The following is a 23,746-nucleotide window of genomic DNA, read 5'->3' on the forward strand; positions in this document are numbered from 1 at the left end:
ACCAAAAGTGTTTTGTAGTTTGTCATGATTGTGCTCTTTGGTTTTTAGTTGTGTTTTTTTTGCACACCAAATTCAATTTTTAATGTTCTATAAAATCACAAAACCTCTTGAATTTATTTTGAAAAATCCTTCCATTGATGAAAAGTAACTGTGTGCTTTCTCTATATGATAAATACATTTAAAGAGTGAAATAAATCAAAACCAGACAGAAAAATAGAACAAAAATTCTCTTTATTTGGGAAAACATAAACGTGCTTAATGATAACACTGCCTATGACTGGTTTGATAACAACCTTATGGTTTATTGTACTGTTAAATGGAACAAGATTTCACTCTTGGTTTGTCTTCTTGGTGTGGAGTGCCTTTGTGAGTAAAAAATAGTAACAAACAGTAGATAAATTCTTTTCTGTGCATACATTTTTAAGATTTTTTTTGGGATGAAACATTTTAGTCTGCTTTGCTTTTTAATATGTTGTAGCAACAATTGAACATGGAAGTGAACTGCTCGAGAAAAACAGAAATGTATTACTGTTCACATGTGGTTTCCTATTAAATATCTTCTAAATGTTGCTTTTTTCATGAAACCTCATGGAGTTTTACATGTATACAAAAGAGCATCTTACTCAATAGAGAAACCTACAAACCACAAAATGGCCTTCAATAAATATGCTGGTTTTCTAAGTACAAAGTACAAAAACACAGGTTCATCACTTCTCTAGAAATCAATAATTTAACTCTACAACTACAAGTTGCATTTTATTGTTGTTATTGCAGACAAATCCCCAGCTCATAATTTCACATTGTTTGGTCAAAAACACAAGTCATTGTCAGAACAGTTGAAAGCACAACACATCTTTTTTTTTTCTTCATATAAAGACTTGAAGTAAATGAAAATAAAGCATCTTTGGTAGCAAAGCAAAAAAATAGAATAGCAATGTCTATATAAAAAATGCATTGAAATACATAGTTAAAAATAATGGTAAACAGCTACAGCAAAAGGCCTAAAAGGCAGAAAAATCCAGCTTTGACTTAATACAAAATAGTGTGAAAATAATACCATAATTTCATATTTAAAGTTGCAATAAAAGATCATAAATTACTCATCAGAATAAACCAGGCTTTGGATGACATCCTGGCATCTTGATGCAATGCAAAGAGAACCACTGAGGTATTTCATATCGATCTTGCCAAGCATTTCGCTGGACAACAAAAGACACATAAAAGTGCGTACGAAAAAAACCATCATGCCTGCTCTTGTTTTTATATTTTTTTGCAAACACTCATCTTGTTCCAAAATACTGTTCCCTTCTGTCATGTGCCCTTATTCACATTCCTAATTAACAGGTAGTACTTTAGCGGGACTGTGGGTTTACGCTAACCGTTTCTTCTGCATGCTGATCAATGCAGTGTGAGACGTATCCACACTATCCTCATACAGTACTGTGTGTAAGATATAGAAGAGAGCGAGGACATTCAAAAAGGCAGAAATCAAGTCTTTGGACGAGAACTCACGCACTATGTCTATCAACCAGCTCGGTTAGAAAAAACACAATAATACAGTAACAGCAGCAATGATACCCCTTTCTCTCTCATGTGGTCACAGTTGACCTTCTCCCCTGATCTGGTGGAAATCTACCAATCAGAGATCACTTTGAGATTCTTCACTTTGTAAACATTGATAAGAAGAAAAAAAACACACACACACACACACATCTGCAGTCATAAACATACCGTTATACAAAGTGGTGATTAAATAATTGGTTTCTTTTCACAAACAACAAACATGCAATTTGAATGATCACATCAAAAAAACCAATAAAATGACATTTTCTCGTACTAATCTAAAATGTAATGTTTACCATCAGGTATCAAGAAACTTCCCAGATAATATGAAAGCAATAAAATAAATGTGAGCAGCTTCTCATTTTAAATCTCCCTCTGATCTTCTTCGTGTGTAATAAATTGGTAATAGAATCCCTACCTGATATTGAAAATACAGAATAAAATGAAATTGAGTGTGACTACCTGGTAGTGAAAAAGAACATATCCATTGTCTTTTTGCGGTTTGTCCTAAAGGATACAAATGACATTTATAATGACGTTTTTTTTCTTAACAAATGCTGTGCAGTCACTTGACAGTGGAAATAAGTTAGCAGTCATTTGGCTTCCTTTGGTAGCACAACACAAGTATTACATATTTTGGCCTATGAGACACAGTGAGGGTGACATTCAACATTTTCAAGGTCAAATGTACAAATGAAACCTCTGTACTGACCCCTAGAGAATGAAACTAGGTGAATAGATGCCTTTCTTAACTGAACCCTAATGAGCAAGTTTAAGGTTCCTAAAGCTAATATTATACTGTCAATGGTGAAGTAAGAGAATGCTAACAATTCAGAGCTCTGACACTTACCCTCTTATCTGTGTTTTTGTAATGCTGCCATCCTGAGTTTTTTTTTATTTAGTTCACTTCAAGTGTTTAAGAACAACACTGGTTCTTACTCCATTCTGGTAGAATGCAGTTTTGTCTCCGGAGCTGCTCTGATTCAAATAACCATTTGTGTTACAACACAAAGTGATAACAAAGAGCATTCAGTGGTAAATGATGACTGCGGATTGCATGTCATACGTCCAGCACCATATCATAGTGTGTTTCCTTCTTCCTCTTTCCACATTTGTTAATGAGCACTGTATACAACGTCAACAGTATAACCCAGTAACTGGCATAAACAACTGCCCCAACAACCAGAACAATCTTTTCCGTTTCGGGAAAAGGTTTTTTCGTCTGTATAATGACTGTGTATATAATTCCGATAAAGAGAACAGTAAACCAGACAGATATCGGAATCAAACCGATGAAGTTCACCACGACTGTTTTTCTCCCAGATGTTCCCCATCCGGACTTGTTGATTGTTGCAATGGCAAACATTTTGGCAGGCAACAGGCTTGACATATACAGTACAGAGTAAAAAGACATGAACACCATGACGATGTTGCCTCTGAGGCAGCTTGCGAATGACGATTTGATCAGTGCCACGGCCTGCACGATGAGTAAAAATAATAGAATATTCCAGAGTCTTCCTTGGTAGAAAAGTTGAATGGCAGTTGCGATTAAAAAAAATGGGAAGAAGCCAGTGATCACAGCCTCATAGGTCATCCATAGGTGGTGTTTGTGGAACCACATAGAGTTGTAAAGCCATTCTCTAAAATATGATTTACTCCATCTAGTCTGTTGATTAAGCCACCGCAGGTAGGTAATTGGTGTCTCGGTAAGGCACTTGGATCGTGCTGTGTATTTCGTTGCATAGCCGAGACTGAGAACTCGGTTTGTGAGATGACGGTCATCCCCAAAACTGCAGTGAGATCCCATGAAGGTCTGATTGTACCAGTCCTCCAGAAACTCATGCAGTAGGGAGTTTCTGTACATTCCTAAGGGCCCACTGATGCACTGAACGCAGCCAAAGTAGGACTGGCAAGCCCGCTCAATGTTGAAGGCCATCCAGTACCGAACACTACTCAAGAAGGAGATCCACGACTCATACTTGTTTAGGATCTACAACGATATAACAGGTAAAGAGAGAGAGAGGTTTAGGACAATTGCTTTAATGCATCCTTAGACCAGACATTTACAAAATCTTGGTTGTATAAATGTACCTGTACATCTCCACCAACACCACCAACCATTGGGTCTTCTTCCAAAACCTTCACCATCTCCACAGAGGATGCTGGGTCCAACATAGTGTCTGAGTCACACACCTGAAAGTAACCAGCAACAAGAAAATCACAACATTAAACTCATATTCACATTTCAAGACACATTAATGTTGTTCATGTAAAAAGTAAACAATAATACAGGACTAGTTTGGCAAATATCAAAATATCAAACCTTTTTCAGAAAAGACTTCTAGTAAGGTTGCAACTAACGACTATTCTAATAGTCGACTAGTTATTGATTATTGAAATGTGGGTCACGTCATTAGTGTTATTGCATGCAATGAATTTATTTCCTCATTTGTAATGAAATTATTTTCTAAAAAAAATAAAAAGCATGTGAAAAGCAAAAAAAAAAAAAAACTCCAACAGTGTTTTTACTCTTGCTGAATCTTGTTCATTTTATATCTGATAATGAGTTACATAAAGTCATGGTTGATAAATATATCTCTGATTTCTTCTAATTAAACCAGATCAGACTTGATGATTTCATTATTAATTACCAATCAATAGTGACATGTGTGACATGTTAGCTTTTATCCTTCCATAAAAGTGTTAAACCTGACCATAAGTAAATCGGTGGCTCTTTGTGGTTTGATCAGTAAGCTGTGTAGTTTTTACTAGTCTCTTCCTTTTATGAAGTGGTTAGCATTAGCGCTTAGTCCAGTCTTACAGGTATGTGTCGCTGGGTTAGCTTAGGAGGATGCTCTAGTAGAGCAGGTACATTTTTGACGACAATGTCGACTAATCGTTGCACCCTTCATTTGTTCTAGCTGCTTTTACAAAACCCCATTACCTGTCTGATCTTCTCTAGGCTTATTTCTTGGTTTTCTTCTATAAATGGTCGCTTTCCTGACTAACATCGTTTTCTATTGAAAACAACAGTCCTGGTTAACAAGAGACATCTGTTAAAAGCAAGCCTGATGATAGTAAAAAGGCACGCAACAGTGTCCCTCCTCCAAAGGGTACTGGGATAGGTGCTGGCAATGCAACACTCATTTCTTTTAAACAAGCGCTCCTCTGGCAGGCTGCGAGCAGCTGCAGGTGTGAGATGATATCGCATACAGAATTGTACTGATTTGTTCCCCTTTTTTATGTTAAAGGTTATTAAAAGCCTTTGGTCCAACAGGGTTGGTTTTAACATGTTTTTTTTTTTTTTGTCTTTTGAAGGTCAGCATGGAGACGCATTACAGAAACCAACAAGATTTTATTCATTCTAAACCTTCAAAACCCAAACTACAATATGTACAATATATCCAATCATCCATCCAAACATCTTTCCATCCATTCATCCATCATCCATCAATAGCTAAAACACAATTTCTTTATTATTTCGACTTGCGCTGTTTTTCTGAAACCATTCTGTTTCCATATAACAAGAGTTCAAAACCTCTGTGTTAACATTAGTTAACATGTCAAAAAATAAATAAATAAATAAAAATACTATAAATGTGTTCAAAAAGCACATTACCTATTTATTTTCAATATTTAAATTGAGGTTAATGATTTCTGATAATATGGCTACTGGTTTATGTAAAAACAATTTTAAAATGAATCAGAGAGAGTGTGGTTAATAAATAAAGGACCTGCCTCACTCAGCAAAAAGTGCCTCATGCCTGCTAGAAAGTGGTATCACACTAAGCCACAGACATACATGACAAAAAAAGCAAAATGTTTTTTTTTTTATATTACATAGAAGCCATAAACAGCAGAGAGCAGAATTTTTACAGGCATGCCACTGTAAAAAAAATGAAGTCTATCACTTTTACTTCTCAAAAAGATGATGATGAAGATCATAATTACTATGTCTTCATCACACCAGACATCAACCTGTTTCTGGTCTTTGTTACATCAACATCACAGCAATATTTATGTTCAGTCAGTTCTGTAAAACAGATTTGTTGATATTTCAGAGATCAGCTACCGCTGCCCCTCTTTAAGCTACACTTCACAGCGTGATACACACTGCTTCAGTCCACCTAAAAGCAACACAAAAGAATCTTTGTGTTAATGCTTGGCCCACCCCACACTCACCCACCTTCCTCCCCCCTTCCTGTTTCCAAGCATCTCTGCTTCTCTTCCCTGTAGTGTAACTTTACCCTTTCTATCATGCTCACTATGGTATCATTTAAATGTCTCAATCGTTCCCTTACCTGTTAGCATATCTGTTTAAGTGCGTGCACCACAGAGACAACTAATATGTCAAAGCTTCTTATCCATGTTCACCTACTAATCTAATCTCAACATTTATTTTGTGCAAGTCTGACCTTTTTAAGAAGATTTCAAGGTAAATATTTTCATTCATTAGGTTTTTTTTCTATATCTGCTTATCTTAATGGAACTGCTGGAATCTATTTAGGCCAACAATCAATTCCCTCAACATGATAAAAAAAAATGAAATAAATATAAGAAGTACAAGGTTGCTAAGTGGAAAGATAACCAATGTCAACCTTTTTTTTTTACACAATGTTTAGCATATTAACCATCCTCTAAGTTTCTAGTAACTTTACCAAGCAGACTGGTGCCTAGTACAGCTCATTCCAATGTTGGTGTTTTTTAAGAAAGTGTCTATTTATACGGTTGCCTACGGACAACCCCTGGTGCTATTGGTACTCTTAGTCACGTGACCTAAACTGGCCAATGAGGGGCGCTGCATACAGATAGAATGTCGGTATATTGATACGGCGACCGTACGGATAGCCACTGCCGTTTTTTTAACCTGTTGGTTTAAAGAAACTGTTCATAAATCCAAGCATATCAATTGTCTTGCACACCTAGTGAATTATACTTGGAAGTAACTTTTAGAGGCAACATATTAAGTGAGTCTGGTCATCAGCTGTTTAATATTCATAATAAAAACCAAAAAAGATGATTAAGGAAGAAATTTAGAAAAAATTTTTGCAACAGTTTTATCATCAGTTTTCTGTCATTGACTTGCATGGGTTCCCTCCATCTTACCTGCACATAGTCCACACTCCTGCCCAACGCTTTGAAGGCCGTATACATGACCTCTCTCTTCCCTCCCCACTTTTGCATGACGCACACACACTTGTTGCTCAGTACCAGTCGGGCGACTTGCTGAAGACTATCTGCGTAACTTTCATCCGTCTCCTCTGGGCCCCGTGCGTGATAATTACTCCGCCACACGTACGTGGCCGACTTGTCCCATCCCATGACCTCTTTAAAAATGTCCATCATGTACAGGTCATCATCTGAGTTCCCATCAATTACCATGATCACTTTGATACCTGGGTACGTCAGCCTCTTCACCGACACCAGGCACTTTCTCAAGTAGTTTGGGTCCTCCTGATAAGCTGCGATGCACAAGGCCAAAGATTTGTTGAGTTTGATGGGCGTCTCTAAGGAGCGACGCATGTTTCGGTGTTCTAATAGTGCAAAAAGACTCTGGATGATGAGGTGGACAACCAAGATAGCACCGTAGAGTCCAAAAGATAGGTGATTGCCCGCTGTGGTGAAGAACTGGTAGCCCATGATATAGGCGGTTGAGATGCCCACAAGAAGAGATACGCCAAACATGGTGGTCCCAAATATCCTCAGGTATGTGAGGACTCTTTGACACTTCATCTGGGGACAAAAGAAAGATAAACATTTTATTAAGCATACAGTACAACAGTTTTAATCATGTTTTAACCAGTTAGACAGTGATTCTCAAACTTTTTTGGATCAAGTACCCCCTTACTTTAAATTTTGAATCCAGGAACCCCTTTTGCCCCCTAACACATTTTGCTCAGAATTCTGTGAAAAAACAACTACAGCGCATAATGATGGAATGAATCAATGATAACACACATTTAAAAAAAAGAAACAGTATATTTCGTGCCTCCTGAAAAGATTTATTTCTATAGTTTTTATCATTCACGGTCGTCTCCCTCCTAATCTGGGACCGAGACTGATCTTTGTATTTTCAGTTCATGTTCTAATCAAGATAAGATAATAATCATTTTGTGTGTTTTTGGTGTCATTTTGTGTATTTTGTTGGTACTATTTAAATTATTCTTTCTCAGTCTGTGTTTTTGTCGTCATTTTGTATGTTTCTCTGTTATTTTTGTGTATTTTGTCGTAATCTTGTGTATTTTTCTCTCATTTAGTGTGTCTCTGTTGTTGTTTTGTGTGTCCCTGGTAGTAGTAAGTATTTTCAATCTCTTTATCTCTTAGTGTGTGTGTTTTTGGTGTGATTTTGTGATTGTATGTTCTTTTTTACTATTCAGTATATTTTTCTCTTATCTTGTGTGTTTTTGTTGTTTTGTGAGTTGCTGCTAATATTTATTATGATTGCCATTTTTAACTAAAACATAATAAAACCCCATATTTAAATGCTTTCATTTGTTAACTCTCTCTCTCTCTCTCTCTCTCTCTCTCTCTCTCTCTCTCTCTCTCTCTCTCTCTCAAGTACCCCTTGGAGTGCCATCGTGTACCCCCATATGAGAAACACTGGTCTATGGCACACTATGAGACATCATCAGGTATACCTGTCCAAAACTGGACTGTCCAAATGTGTTCTATCGGTCTAAAGTTTGAGTGCTTTCAAACAATATTACTATTGACGAATACTAAATGCAAGCATAAAAAGTCATCAATATTTCTCAATCAACAATTTTGTGTGTCATTTTGCGTTCAAAGGGACACATTTTTCCTCAAACGAAAGCTGTGAAGTTTTCCCTTTCATTGCACTCTCTTTCACCCTCTCCCTCCACACCTCCCTGAATCTCTGACTTAACTTCAGACAGTTGTGCAGCCAATTGTTCCAGCTCTTTCTCATTGTGGGTGGGTGCGTATTACAAGATTTCTTGACCTAATTAACCAATGAAAAAAGTGGCTGAACTGGCCAAGAAAGTTTCAAACAGGGAGGGAGAAAAAAATCCCATGTTTGCAAGTGTTGAGCAAAAACGTCTAAACACTTGAAAATCAAAAGTCCCGTATGAGAACTTAATCATAAAAGATCATTCTGTGTTTTTAAAAGGGAACCGGTCGAGAAGATTTGCTGGCTTTTGAGTCTGAACTCTGAGTAAAAGTCTTTGGTGAACCTTTTCTGGGCCTTACAGCACAGACTCTTCTGCTTCAACTCCTGAAGTTTGTTTTCAGTGCGCACTCCGCCATCTGTTTGGCAGACCAAAGGAGACCCACTCAGTGGCTCGGCTCAGCTCGCGGCAGAGCGGACCACCCTGTGATGTCATGTGTTTATATCTCCGTGGGAAGAAGAAAAGCGTTTTTTTTTTGTTTTTTTTTTTTACATGTTCCTGTGCTGCACGTGCGCTCTGTCTTCAGTGAATCATGGACTCCCAATAGACAAATTTACAAGAAAATATTTCAACACTTAAATGAAATACGATTTGACGATGCAGAGTTTGAAAAGAACCTAAAATATTGAATCAACAAAACATGAATATGTTTGTTGAGGAAGAGAAGAAAATAAAAGTTTTGCAGATGTTTTGAGTCTGATTTTTGATAACCAACATTGATACTGCAATTATTATTATTAGTCCTCGTTGTGAAAACACAATAATTAAATCAAATACTGCCACAATGACTAACCAATGTGAGTCATGCATGCGCTTTCATTTCAGAAAAGTGGAACATCTTTAACAAAACAGGTTGTATAATCATCAAACGAGATCAGCATATAAAAAGGTGTTGGGGATTTGGCACAAGTTTTCAACGCCACACCTCACACATGTGGAGGAAAGGAAGAGTTAGACCAGGAGGGATCAACAAGATGTGGAAAGGTGGGACGATGAAGACAAAGCAAAAGGGTGGAGGGGGGGAAAAGCAGATAAAAGCAATGAGGTGAAAGATAAATGAGCAGAAACCGACGGGCTGAAAAAGTTACGACACACACGAGCGCGCGCACATCTTGGCTCTGTGTTAAAGCCTTGTTTGATTTGATTGTTGGATGAAGCCTCAACCAGAGTAACAGGCCTCATTTGGCCAGTGTTACTGCTCTTAACGTCAGCCACTCGTTTACAAGACCCCTGACGCGCACACACACGGGCACACAAAGCGCGCACGAGACAAGGTCAGAAAGAGAAACGTATGGTGTCTATAAAAATACACATTTGTAATTGTTTTAATGAACCTTATTACGCGCGTGTGTTTGTTTTACAGCCACATGTCCGTAAACTCCTTCACCCCATCCCTGTGCATTAACTTTAAATGAACTCAGTCACCGTGTGGAATGCAAACCTGAAGACTTACGTTTCTGTGTATGAACAATGTTCTGACACCTCTGTGACAGCTGATCCATTCTGACATACAGTGACACAACTGGGAAAAGCAAACCCAGGTCTAAAGGATCCCACACTTCCTGTCCCTAAACTGGGGAACAAACCAGGACTGACCAGGTTAATTAATCAATTGAACTCGTGGTGATGTTTTCTGTTTGTGGCGTTACACGCGTCACTATTGGGTGTGTGATGATGTGCACTGAAGGTCAAGCTAACAATTATCTCAGCCCACGGAGAGAGTCAAAGCCCTCTTAAAGTTAGTCCCTGAGAGACAAAACTCTTAATCGGAGTCGTATCTATGACGGTGGACGTGTCGTCGGCACATGGATGACGTTAATGATGTCACTTTGAAGTTGTGTGTGTCTGCATGAGGTGGACGTGTAATTTGCACATGTTGATGATATCATCCATATTGTTTGTTTTTGTATCTTGGATAATGTGAGTGATAAAACGCAGCCCTGCTCATGTGTTTAATGTGCACGTATGTCGTCTATGTAGCCTGAACCCGACCTGTGACTGAGCTTTCATCATTCCCCATCTGACGTCACAAACAACCTCGAGAGTAGGACTCCCTCTTGTTCTGCCTCTGGGATAACACATATGATGTTGTTATTGAGCTCGATGATTGTGAATTAACTTTTCTTAATAAGAAATTTAAGAACAAGATGTCCTTCTGCATCTTGTGTTAATGAGAAACATTAGTGAGCGTCATGTTTGTTTGAGACAGTAAAAGCATAAAAGCTGCTAGGGATGATAATTCTTCGTCAGATAAAGACATAGTCTACAGTGTTTCTCAACTGGTGGGTCGGGACCCAAAAGTGGGTCGTGGACCTGTACTGGGTGGGTCGCGAACAGCTGGTCAAAAACAAATAAATACTTAATGTCTCTCATGTTGGACTCGTCTTTTATTTTGAAAGAAACTTTTATTTTGACAGGCATGCTGTGAAATGCATGTTGCACAGGAAAATAAATGTAGATTTATATTTTTTAAAAAGATTGTATATGTGTGTTTTCAACAGCTACTTTTGAAAAACTAAATTTGATTGGATGAATTAAAAAAAAAAAAAAAGTGGGTCATGATTTAATGATGATTTAATGTGGGTCCCAGTTGAGAACCCGTGTTCTAGGTCTCATAGATAAATCAAAGATGAATTGCTTAAAAAAAGACACTGAAGTTTGTTTTGATTGTCATTGTAAACACACTCTTGGTATTGTCAGACACATTGTATTGAAATACAAGGTTTTATTATGTTTATTTTTGGTTAAAATGGTGATTGATGGTGAAATGATCTTGATTAGAAAATAAACTGTGCGCACAGTGACTTAGTGGTTAGCACGTCCGCCTAAGAGCAAGAAGGCCCTGGGTTCAAGCCCTGGGGTGGACACTTGGGTCCTTTCTGTGTGAGTTTGCATGTTCTCCTCATGCTGCTTGGGGTTCCTCCAGGTACTCCGACCTCCTTCCACAATCAAAAAACATGACTGTTAGGTAGATTGGAGTCTCTAAATTGCCTGTAGGAGTGAATGTGAGCTTTGTCCAGGGTGTACCCCCACTTAGTGCCCAGCATGAGCCGGAGATAGGCACCGGCAGACCCCCGCGACTCTGACATAGGACAAAGCGGGTCTGAAAATGGATGGATGGATAGAACATAAACTGAAAATACAAGGGTCAGTCTTGGTCCTTGTATTTTTAGGTGTGAGATGACCAGAAATATAAAAAACTATAGAAATATATTCATTCAGGAGGCACTAAATATGGTTTCATTCCACTTATTTACAATGGGATTCTTTCATTTGTGTTTTGTTTCTCATTCATTCCATCTCTATGCTCTATAGTTGTTTTTTTCTTAGAATTATGAGCAAAATGTTGAAGCCGGACAAAGGGGGTACTTGAATTTAGAAATAAGAGTAAGGAGAAAGGGGGAACTTGAGCCAAAAAAGTTCAAGAACCACTGCCATAGACACATAGAAAATAGAAAACAAAATTACTACCAAAAAGACTGAGAAAGCCACAGGATGTTTTGTTCTTTTACTAAAGAATAAAGTCAACATTATATTCCAGGCTGCCAGATTGTATTATCTCAGGAACCCAGACAAATTAAAAGATTCCTGAATGTCAGAGGAATCTTCTCATCCATTGATGAGATCTGTGAAACCTTCTGTCTAACGGACGTGCAGGTTTTTGATTGGAATTGTGAGGAACCACAATCCCTTTCCTGGTTTTTACAGCAACACACATAATTGGTTTAGGATTAAAGACATTTGATAAAGCAAAGGTTGCCAAACTTATCTCCAGAGAAGATCTCAATTTAAAATTTCAGGTCTTCTAGAGTATTATTTTCTCTTGAGGGGTTAGTGATCCTTTCGTTTATTTACAAATACACCAAACAGCAAACTCCAGTCTTTAAATTGTCTGTAGAAATGACTAACTGTGTATTTAGAGATGTTGATGTATCCTGCATTACGCCAAGCCTAGATATACGCCCTAATGCCCCTAAATACTGCACACTTGTGCTGGGTATGGAAAGGGATACATCTGTTGAATAAATTTAACTATTGGTGAGCATAATATATTAGTACATGTACCCCATTTTACAGTGTTTTTCCTGCTTTGGCCCTACATGATATACAAGTCTATTGTCATTTATACGTTGTATGTAAAGCAAAGGTTTAAAGAAGAAAAATATACCAAAGAATAAAAAAACTGTTTTACATCATCCACCATTCGATAAATAATACACATTGAACAATAATATTAGATTAATCACCGTAAAAGTTCCAGAAAGATGGTTAATGAAAGGACGCATTTTGGTCCTTGTGTAAATGAGTGATTTATTACTGTCAAGAGAATTGCCATATGTTGAAATAAACGTTGCAATATGTTGCGTAATGTGTCCAGCTGAGCTGTCACATATACTGTATATGTTGCTTGTCTGCGTAAACGAGAATGCTATCAAGTCTTTCTGTTGCAGAACTCTGACCATGTGTGCAGCTGCTGGTTTATCTACATGAACTAAACACAAAACCTGGTGTGTGTGTGTGTGTGTGTGTGTGTGTGTGTGCACGCTGCTCGGAAGAAACAAGCATGACAATTATTTTTCATGCAGTTCCCAGTTCGAGGCCCGTGATGGGGCATAAAATTAAACTGGGCTCGCCTGACTCTGCATTCTAGCATCTTTACACCGTCAGCAGTGTGTGTGCGTGTGTGTAGAGGTGTGTGTGCATGTCAGTGTCATTACTGTAGGGGCTCAGAGCGTAAATCTGAAGCAGAGAAGAAAAAACAGTTTTCTGGACTGTGAGGGCCTAAGATAACATAAAGCTTACATCTTTATGTTAGTGTGACTAAGCAGTTTGAGGCTGTAGGAGTAACATTCACAAATCAGAATCTGGCTGGTTGACATGCATTACAAATCACACTGTAATGCTGTTTGCCAGCTGTTACTTAAATATGGAGAATAAGTTACACATAGCCAATTTTTTTTTTTAAACGTGTTTAACCTATTTCTCTTACTATTTATGTTTCAGTGCAGTTTGAGCCATCAGTCCCGATGACCTGACAGGGGAACATCAGTGCAAACAACAGTTAAAAATAATCAGGCCAAGTTAGAAAACCTTGGTGTTATCTTAAACTTTTTATCCCACTTGTAGAGGTTTAATAAGAAAAATAATAATGCACTGAATTTTATATAGCGTTTTATCATAGACACTTAAAGCGCTTTACATTGATGTGCATTATTCTTTCACTCCGCAGATTGTGGTGGTAAGCTGCTATTGTAGCCACAGCTGCCTTGGGGCAGACTGACAGAGGCCAGGCTGCCAAATGGTAAATGGTAAATGGACTTGATTTTATATAGAGCTTTATCCCCACACTGAAGCAGTCTCAAAGCGCTTTACATATCAGCTCATTCACCCAATCACTCTCACATTCACACACCAGTGGGACAGGACTGCCATGCAAGGCGCTAGTCGACCACTGGGAGCAACTTAGGGTTCAGTGTCTTGCCCAAGGACACTTTGACACATAGTCAGGTACTGGGATCGAACCCCCAACCTCTCGATCAGAAGACGACCCACTACCACCTGAGCCACGGTCGCCCAAAGTGCGCCATCCGTCCCTTCGACCACCACCAACACTCACTCACACACCATCTACTCAAATATAACTACTGTTACTTGATTTAAATTGTACTCAAGTACAAGTACAAGTAAGTCATACATAAAATACTGAAGTACAAGTAAAAAGGAGCTCAATTAAATAGTACTCAAAGTAAAAGTTACTAGTTACTTTCACCTCCCACATTTATTTTTATCCCCCGCCACAAAGTGTGAAGGGGGATATTGATTTGAGCTCCGTCCGTCCGTCTGGGTTAAAGGGGACAGCTTTTCTCAGAAACCGTTCAAGATATAGGATAACCAAATTCAGTGTGTGGCTTTAGGGTATCAATACCTTGATGGAGTTTGAAAATGAGAAGTGCGCAAATGTATTTTCCGGAGTTATTGCCCTTGTTCCGTTTTTTAGACTCTGCTCGAGGTATCTTCAAAATGAAAAGCTTTTCTTAGAAATCGTTGAAGACAGGATAACCAGATTTGGTGTGTGGCTTCAGGTTATCAATACCTTGATGGAGTTCGAAAATCAGAAGTGTGCCAAGATATTTTCCGGAGTTATTGCGCTTGTTCCGTTTTTTGGACTCTGTTCGAGGTATCTTCAAAAGGGACAGCTTTTCTTAGGACGATAGATAGCAATTTTATATTCTGATGTGATAATATTTTCTTATGTATACATCTAAGTTCGTAGATTTAGGACATTTAGGAAAAGGTTGCGAGTTATAATAACAACCAATCTGGCGGGGGATGTTGATCACTTGTTGGTAATACAATCTTGCCACGGTTCCCTTGCATACAGTAAACATCTCATGTATAAACCTAAAAAGGAAGAGGCCAAATCTTGGACAATTGGAACCAAATTTATTTTCTATAAAGGCATCTGTATAAAATAAAAGATTTGTCAAAATGTACAATTCTTTTTAAAATAAAATAAATTCGATTTGAAACAATAAAATTATCAGGCTCTATTTCTTGCAGTTTCACAATGTCTATGTTGATCATTTTAAAACAAAAAAAATAATAATTTGCTCAGTAGCAATTGGGTGTAGAAATTTAACTAATTACTTTACTTCTTTTAAAAAGTACTTAAGTGCAAGTCAAATTACTGATTTAAAAGAATACTGAAAAAAGTACAAGTACCCATAAAAGCAACTCAATTACAGTAACATGAGTACTTGTTATCCATTACTTTCACCTCTGCCCACATGTTAAAAAACATAACCAGCAGTTTCTGTTTGAGAGATGATAATTCATGGTTCTATTTCCAGCTGCATTGATTTATGCAATGCCTTGTTTACTGGTCTTCCCCAAAAAATTATCAATTTCCTGCAGAGGAGGAAGGAGGCAGGACTCCATGACACTGGTTTTAAGATCGATCACTGCTTTAGCTCCCTATATTTTTCAGGGACAATTTTATATTCCTTTTAGTTGTTTTTACATGTATTAATGGTCTTAGGCCCTTAGGCTTTTCAGTTTGTGGCCCTCGCTGTGGAACAGCCAGACAGTCACAGAGAATATTGAGGTGTTTCATATTTAAGATCTACAACTTTTAGTTGAATTTTCATTTTTATTCCTTTCATTACTTTTATAGTGTATTTTGTATCAGTACAGTAATACAGTAACTGTAATATCTCTTCTTTGACTTCACTGTATTTCTATTTAACATAGAATTTTGTGATATTAGTATAACATTATAAGATTATTGTCTCTTACTTGACAAACGTAGTTTCATCTAAGTATTTATCTATGTGTTATTGCTTTTATTGTCATCATTTTACTGTTATTTACATTATTAGACTTAAGTGCTGGTTCTCTTTATAATTTTGTATCTTTTTGTGCTTTTGTTTTTAACAAGTGAGTGGTTTTTGACTTTGTGCACTTTCCAAATAACTCATACACTGGCAATACACACCTTAACTTAAGTATTTTAACTGTAACTCTTATATTCATGCCCTTTGTATTGTTGATTAACTGATTGTATTGTATAAATGCACTTTAAGCCTTGTGAATGATGTCTGTTTTGTGACCTGCCAGTGGACAACAGATTCAGATTAGCATTTTTGCTAACTCTGGTGCATTTACAATGTGTCATTTTTTACATTTGTTCATCGATGTGCACTGTCCCTTTAAATAAAAAAAATAAATAAAAAAAATTTAAAACCATGTCAAACACTTTCTATTCCACATTGTTTGTAGGAATAACGCTTTATATAGAAAGCTTCATTCATTCATTCATTCATTCATATGTTCATAATTCGTTCATTGTTTAGTTTAAGAAATAGAAAACAGAATAAAAAATGATGTCAAAGTGTAAACAATAATTTTAGTTCCCCTTCTTAACCAAGCTAGGATATATATTCACCAGGTAAATCAATTAAAGGCTCACTGTGTAACTTTTAGCCACTAGGGGCGCTAGACTGGCAACTTTCACGCAAGCGCCCCTAGCGGCCACAAGCGCCGCAGCACTGTCGCAAAAATCAACAAACAGTCAGTGGGGCCAGCCTCTCTTGTCTTTTTAACTGTGTATGCAGACAGTAGTTAAAATGTAACTTTGGGATAAGGATTGGCTCTAAGGGCTGGGCTTGTGCCGCGGCTACAGTCTGTAAGCTGGAGGAGCAGCTGCCACCGCTGCCCCATTGTCGGTCCCCTCCGACCCCCGACGAAGGGGACCGACAATGGTGGTGAGGCCTCACTTAGAGGGGAAGCGCCACTAATGAGGTGAGGCAGGCCGAGCACCGGGTCTCCGGCAGCGGCGAGAAAAGGGCGGCGGTGGCGGCTGCTCCTCCAGCCCATAGACTGTAGCTGTGGCACGAGCTCAGCCCTGAGAGCCAATCGTTATCATGAAGTTACGGATCTGACTTGCCAACTTCCCTTACTGAAGAATCCACGTTAACTAAACTATCGCGGCGATTACTGCATCATTAACCAGGTCACATGACCTGGTGAAAGACTGTCCTTCTCTCCAAACTTACATCGTCGGTTTTTCAAGAAGAAAGCACCGCTCGGAGCATTGATACTGTCAAACGATGTATATTGGCCTGAGGAGTCATTTAGAATAACTCATATGGGTTCAACTCTTTAGGTCAAAAAGTCCACGGTGTGCCTTTAAGGAAAACTATGGTATTGAGTCATTAATCAAGAAATAAAATCCTGTTTTATTGACATATACATAAAGAGAAGCTTTTATACTGTAACTCTAAAAAGAAAAATTCCCCCCTAATAATCTTCAGATTAATTGAAATGGAATGAATCTTTGGTGAGTAACATTTATGCCAACGTTAACAAAAACCAGAGATATGTTGTTACCTTTTTTTCTTGCACATTATACAGTATATTGGTAAGTACCTTATGCACTATAGAAAATAAAAAATCACTAATGGTTTACTGAGACAGGTAATATGAGACTTTATGTTTATGGGGACAACAGGAAATCCTAATCCCTAATGCTTTACTGATGTGACAGTACTAATCTCATTCAATTTTATGAATGCATCTGACTCTCATAGTGCAGTCAGGAAACTTCCAACCTGTGTTCAAGTAGAGTTGACAGCCCTTCTGTGAAAAAAACAACAACCAAATGCACAATATATGTGCACAAGCAGCAGGGAGTTGGAAAAAACAGGGGTACATTGAGAAATCATTAACTGTGGAGATGACCCTCATGACAGTTGGAGCAGGATGCAGGGAGGGTTCGCATATTAGGGGATGACAAGGCAGAGGAGAAGGAGTGGCTGGGAAAGACTTGAGACTTGGCTGCCGTTACGGGTCCAGCCAGGAATTCCTCAATCCACAGCTGTTAATTTGTGTGATCACAAATAAATAGTCTTATTATGGGTGGATTACTGTAGGAAGGTCACCATGCTCCATCTTCAATAAGCTCCTCCCCAAGCTCCCGTTTGGAAACCACGATTGTAGATAGTTTTAGTAGAAAATCTTTACATTATCAGGATTCCTGTATCATATCTGTTCGGTACAACCAATGCCTTTCTCCAACATATTCCTTCACTTTGAGTGAAAATCCAAATAAAGCCTTTTTTCTCAGGCAATGTCCTGCATGACCCATACTCTGTCATCACTAAGTTTCTTCAGAACTTGCTCACCCTTATATTATTCCCCTCGGCGTCTTCACAGTGTGCCATTGTTGCTGGTAAAAGAACCAGAACCAAACAGTACCACCACCCACTGAGCTACATTGCCCTACTACTTTCATGATTGGAATCAGGCGGCCAGGGCCACGACAGGCGAAGGTACAACGCTACACTGTTCCACATAGCGCTTCAAACACATCCGCTCTGTCTTTTTCAACATCCTCGGGTGTGTATTTATTTCCTCACCTTCTGTGTGTTATTAGGACCGGGTGCAATACGTCTGTAATCAGTAATGCTGCAAAGGTTACAACATCCTTACTGAGTGTTTCTCATTACTTTCTACCCTCCTGCATGGCTTGTTCACCCTCTTGTTCTGTTACAGCAACAGTTGTGTTCAATTTAAAACTGAAGATAAATGAGGTTGCTGCAGTTTATTAAAACAATGAGTCTGTTCTTGGTTCCTGGGCCAAAGTCCTGTTGGGTTACTCTGCTGTGTTCTTTTTCTTTAACTGTATACCCTGTTGAAGGAAGACGAGTGCAGGACAAATTGTGTTGAAAGACCTGAACGACGGCTGAAACTATGGTGGGATAAGATGAGCTAAGAGGAAGGGAAAAGAGACAGAGGTATGTCAGCGGACTTGGCTCTTCTCACTACCAGCTGAGGGGTTGGAGCTAAGCCACTGTGACTAAACGTACAGATGGGCTCAGTCAGGAATTCCTCAATCCGAAGCAGCTAATTTGTGTCATCAGCTGTTTTCTTCTGCTGCTCTCTATTCAGGATTTACACTTTGAGAATAAACGCTTTTCCAAAGCTTCCCTCTCGTTGCATAACTAGCTTCTGTAGAAAAGATGTTGACGGTTCCTAAGCTTCCAAAAATGACGATAGGTTTCCTTCAACACATGATGGTTTGTGTTTTCTTCTCGAAAAAGCATTGAGGAAGGTCTATTTCCTGCCAAAGTCTAAAAACCTGTTTTAATTCTAAAGTAAAGCTGAATGGATGTTAGCTCTGCAATGGACGAGCATCTTTCGCCGTGTGTTGGTGGGCGACTATTGTGGGCTACAATAGTAGCTTACCTCCACATTGTGCGGAGTGAAAGAATAATGCCATGTAAAGCGTTTTGAGTCACCAAAATAAGGCGCCATATAATTCCAATTCATTATTATTATTATTCCCAAACAGTACAATGAGTCAGCAGGATGTGTAAGTGATTACTGAGTGAATCACACACACGCACACGCGCACACAAACACACACGCCAGCAATTTTGACCAGACCCACGTCTGTGTTTTAACAAGAGGCTACAACTTAAACAACTACTCCATACACTAATTCCTAAATACCAACAGTGTTTTAGCACTAGTTGTTTCTGACTAAATAGGACTTGCTTCATGACTCAGCATCTATTTGTTGGTGATGTGCAAGAGTTGAATGAAATATGGCCAAGTTGGCTGATTTGAGAAGTTAAACGTATTGAAATATCCATCCATCCATCCATCCATTTTCTGACACGCTTGTTGCTGTTTTCAGGGTCACAGGGTTCTGCTGGTGGCTATCTCCAGCTCTCAATGGGACAGAGTGCCAGTCCGTCGCAGGGCAACACACAGACAGACACACAACCACTCACACTCACATTCACTCCTACGGGCAATCTAGAGACATGTTTTTGGATTGTGGGAGGAAGCCGGAGTACCAGGAGGAAACCGACACATGGGGAGAACATGTAAACTCTACACAGAAGGGCCCAAGTGTCCACCCCAGGTCTTGAACCCAAGAACTTCTTGCTGTGAGGCGATACCGCCCTCTGATTGGCTTTGTCACAGAATGACTGCATCCTAAAGATGCCAAAATAATTGTAACTGCTACAGGACCAGTTCTACAGGACCTGTGTTGGCATCAGCCGTCTTTGTAATACTCTGAGTGACTCAGTACAGCGTAGTGGGAGTCAAACTCCAAAGTTTGCTGACATCCAACTTTTCCCTTTTACTGGCTGGCTGCAAAGCAAAGCGAATGTGGAAAAAACTGTGGCATTAACATAGAATAGATGAGGTAGGTGGTGTTGGTGTTTGGGAGGGGTTACACTAAATGTGTTCATTCTAACTTCAGTAGGTCGGGGCGTGCCAGGCTCCAGCCCCACAGCCCTGTACATGTTCACTAACGACCCCTCGCTGAGAGCAGTAACGGCACGTGAGGCTTGTTGTGAGCACTAATGGAGGCCAGCCATGGAATGCTTTCCTCTGTGAGCTAGTAAACCTCATCCACTTCTGTGTGCAGAAACATCCTGTGGCATGGGATGTTCTCTTTTACATTTTTTAGACTTAAGCTACAACTTTCATTTATGACCCACTTTGCTACACATGTTATTTACATACCTGCTGAAAGCACAAAGGTGGACTATAATCTGAGCTCAACAATCCCTTAAGAACTGAGCGCAAGATGATTATTATGATATGTTGGTTTCGGTTTTGGTGTATATGGGCATAACACTGTCCCTGTACTGCAGAGATATTGATATTTGAAATGTGTAAATAAGACTTAATGCCAAATCAAAGAGTCTATAAGTCTATGGCATGCTCAGTTACATTGTTTTAAATGCATGCTCTTGATCCCTGAAGTTATTATTATTATTTAACATATTCTTCTTGCAAAGCATCAAAAGACATGGAAATCTGAATGAGTGGATTATGTAACAGCTTTAAACTATTGAGGTGCTTTCTTGAGCTTCCTAATGCATGTTTTGTGTGGGTGAAAAGAGGTTTTTGCACACTGAAGGGATAGAACAGAGAGATGGAGAAAGAAAATAGCAAAGGACTGTGACAGATGCTTAATTGCATTACCGAGGTTCTTTTTGAGTCACGACACAGTAAAAAATGTGCTGCACAAAATAAAGTTCAATGAAAAAACTAGTTTATTAAAAGATACATTTCGATAACAATGTTATTTTGTGTTTTAAAATACAGATTTAAATATAAATGTAATTAAAATATTGTTTAACAGAGCAAGGAAATTCTGCCCAGGCTTACACGTGGGTATATTTTGAGAAAATAATAATAATAATAATAACAATTTTTAAAATATTGTTTTATTAATCCAATTATGAAGGGTTAGGTGTATGGACTGATGGCAGGGTTAAGGTTAAGAACCACTGGTTTAAAGCACAGGTTTTTTTTTTTTTTTTTTAGTGTTATATTAGGTAAAATTAGATAAAACGCCACAACAACCAGTGAATGTCACCAATATGGCATAATCACTCTTAACAGCTATCAACAGATTTCTTAATAGAAGAAGACTTGTCTACACGTGTATCAACACAAGGCATCAAATTACGCGCTTCTACTACAGCTGCGCAGAACGTGCCTGTATCTAGCTCTCCCATTGGCTGTTGAAAAGCCAAGGAATGACGTCCATCTCCTATACGTCATCATTTGAGTTTATTCCCAGGCTGTAATTCAGCAAGAAAAACGCAAAACAGCTGCGCATGTGGGAGTGCACGTTTAGGAGAATTTTGCTGTCAAGATATTTGACGACAGAGATTAACAGAGAGGCATGGGTTCATTTTGAAAAAATAAGTAAATAAATATATCTTTATTATAGTGCAACAGTTGTAACTGCTCTAATGTTAATGATTTATACGGATGTTAGTGCAGTTTCATACATGTGTATGATGAATGAAATCCTGTCAGCATGCTCTGTGGTTGCCAGATCTGGCCAATTAACCGGCCACCTACCTTCCCTTCCCTGCAGCAGCTGCGCTCCCTCCGTTGGTCCTTGGCACAGACTGGGTCAGCTCCGGGGACTGTGGTACCGAACCACAGGGAGAGAAAGGAGTGAGCAGGTCCAACCAGAAAGGACTGTCATCGATCCGCTCCAAAGTGTCCTCAGCATTTAAAAAAAAAAAAAAAAAATAAAAAAGTTCAGCTGAGATGTAAAAAAAAAAAGTTCAGCTCAGAAGCGCTTGTTTTTAACTTTTGTCTCTCTGTTAACGAGTGACCACCTGAAGATGTGGTGGACAAACATCTTGACCGTCAGTATTGCATTATTTATATTTTCTTTTAAAAAAAAAAAAAAAAAAGTAAAAAGAAAAAGAATAAATATGAATATAAACTATGAACAAGTTTTACATTTATATATCCACCAAATTCTGCTGTTTTCATTCATTTTTCCTACAAAGTCTTAAAAATTCATCAAAAGTCGTCGATTTTGTTTGCCACTTGGGTCATTTTTTATAGGCTATATGTAGAAAAAATAAAATAAAATAAAAGTGTCCAGCAGTCCTTGTAGGAAGATGAGATGTCAGTCTTTGGGGCGCATGTAGTGATTGTGCCTCAGCATTCAGGTTACCCCAGGGCGCACAGAAGTGGCTAAAAGTCTCTGCCGCTGTTTCAGCTGTCTAATTCCTTCCAGACGGATGTCTGTGTGTGTGGAGCCCACTTTATGGCTGCTGCGGCTCCCAAAGCCCTTTTACCGGGCTACAACAGATTGGTGTGTTGTTTTAAATGGAAGGGGGGGAAAGGGGGGGGAGGTGGTTTTAGGGTGTAAGGAGGAGCGATGGAGAAAGGGAGTGTGTCATTCATCCACGTTCATTCAAAGTCTAACAGTAGACAGGGTGAGAGCTGCGTAAATGTACTTAATATGACCTCTTTAACTGCATTTAAAAAGTTGAACGAGTAAAAAAAAACAAAAAAAAAACAAAACTATCTCATAAGATTAATATTGAAACATGTGCCAACAATAGATAATATATCTGTGATCCTTTAAAGTTGTTTTGTTCCTGCGAATGTTTAATCTAAGGATTATATTGGTCACTATTTGGTGAGATGTTCAGATAGAGGGACGACATGATGTTTCATTATGTTATTGGAGCGCAGTTCTTCCATTTGACCTGAAGGTGGTGCTGTGCATTACAGAACGCAGTGCCAAGGCTCTTAAATCCAAAGGAGTGAACCTTCCTAAATCACATCTCAGTTTTGTTACTTACTGTCAAACACCAGTGCCTGTCATTCGTACTAAATGCTGAATAAGGAGATCATTAACACAAAACACAGTATTTCTTTCACAGGGCCAGCTTAAATGTGGACTTAATGTTTTCAGGAAAGCTCTGGGAAATCTACAACCAAGTATTAAGTACAGCACTGCTTATTCTTTGTAAAATTCAATATATTATTATATTATTTATAAAGGTGTAATGTTTATTTTGTTTGTGTCTGTATTAAATGTTTGTTACTATGTTGTGTTTATATGGTATGTGTAGGATAATACACTTCAAGATCAAGATATGATAATGGGTTTACAAGATTTATTCATTACAATGTCTTGAAAAGGAAAAAATAATATCCTTTTTTTAATCTTTTGTTTTACAGTATATATTTATCATATTCATATTGAATAAAATAACAATTATTTTATAAGCTTTGAGACTGAATATAAAATAAACAAGATTTTTTCTTTCTTTTTTTTTTTAAAAAAAAGCTTTTTTTTCCCGCCTTGTCTGCACATGCAGTCGAAGGTCAACACTATTATGTAGTGCAATCTTTTTTGTGACGGCAATGCATGTTTTATTCTTGCAATTATTGAAATTAATTTATTTTATTGCATACTTGTGACC

General features: G+C 38.4%; 1 protein-coding gene across 1 annotated transcript; it reads right to left on the reverse strand.

The window, feature by feature from the left end:
- Positions 1–214: 214 nt before the first annotated feature.
- On the reverse strand, positions 215–22,197 carry has2 (hyaluronan synthase 2). Its single transcript, XM_028471234.1, has 4 exons — positions 21,870–22,197; positions 6,670–7,296; positions 3,655–3,756; positions 215–3,553 (listed from the first exon to the last, which is right to left on the reverse strand). The coding sequence occupies exons 2-4, from the start codon at positions 7,294–7,296 to the stop codon at positions 2,624–2,626; spliced, it is 1,659 nt and encodes a 552-aa protein (XP_028327035.1). The 5' UTR covers positions 21,870–22,197; the 3' UTR covers positions 215–2,623.
- Positions 22,198–23,746: the final 1,549 nt, after the last annotated feature.

This window comes from Gouania willdenowi, chromosome 16 (assembly GCF_900634775.1).
Source record: "Gouania willdenowi chromosome 16, fGouWil2.1, whole genome shotgun sequence".
NCBI lineage: Eukaryota > Metazoa > Chordata > Actinopteri > Blenniiformes > Gobiesocidae > Gouania > Gouania willdenowi.

Bases quoted from the DNA above. Each gene is read 5' to 3' on its own strand.
- has2 (XM_028471234.1), bottom strand. From the start codon at position 7,296: ATGAAGTGTCAAAGAGTCCTCACATACCTGAGGATATTTGGGACCACC. The intron at 3,757-6,669 runs GTAAGATGGAGG...GGTTACTTTCAG, and splicing joins GGAGTGTGGACTATGTGCAG to GTGTGTGACTCAGACACTAT. The intron at 3,554-3,654 runs GTACATTTATAC...ATATCGTTGTAG, and splicing joins GTGTTGGTGGAGATGTACAG to ATCCTAAACAAGTATGAGTC.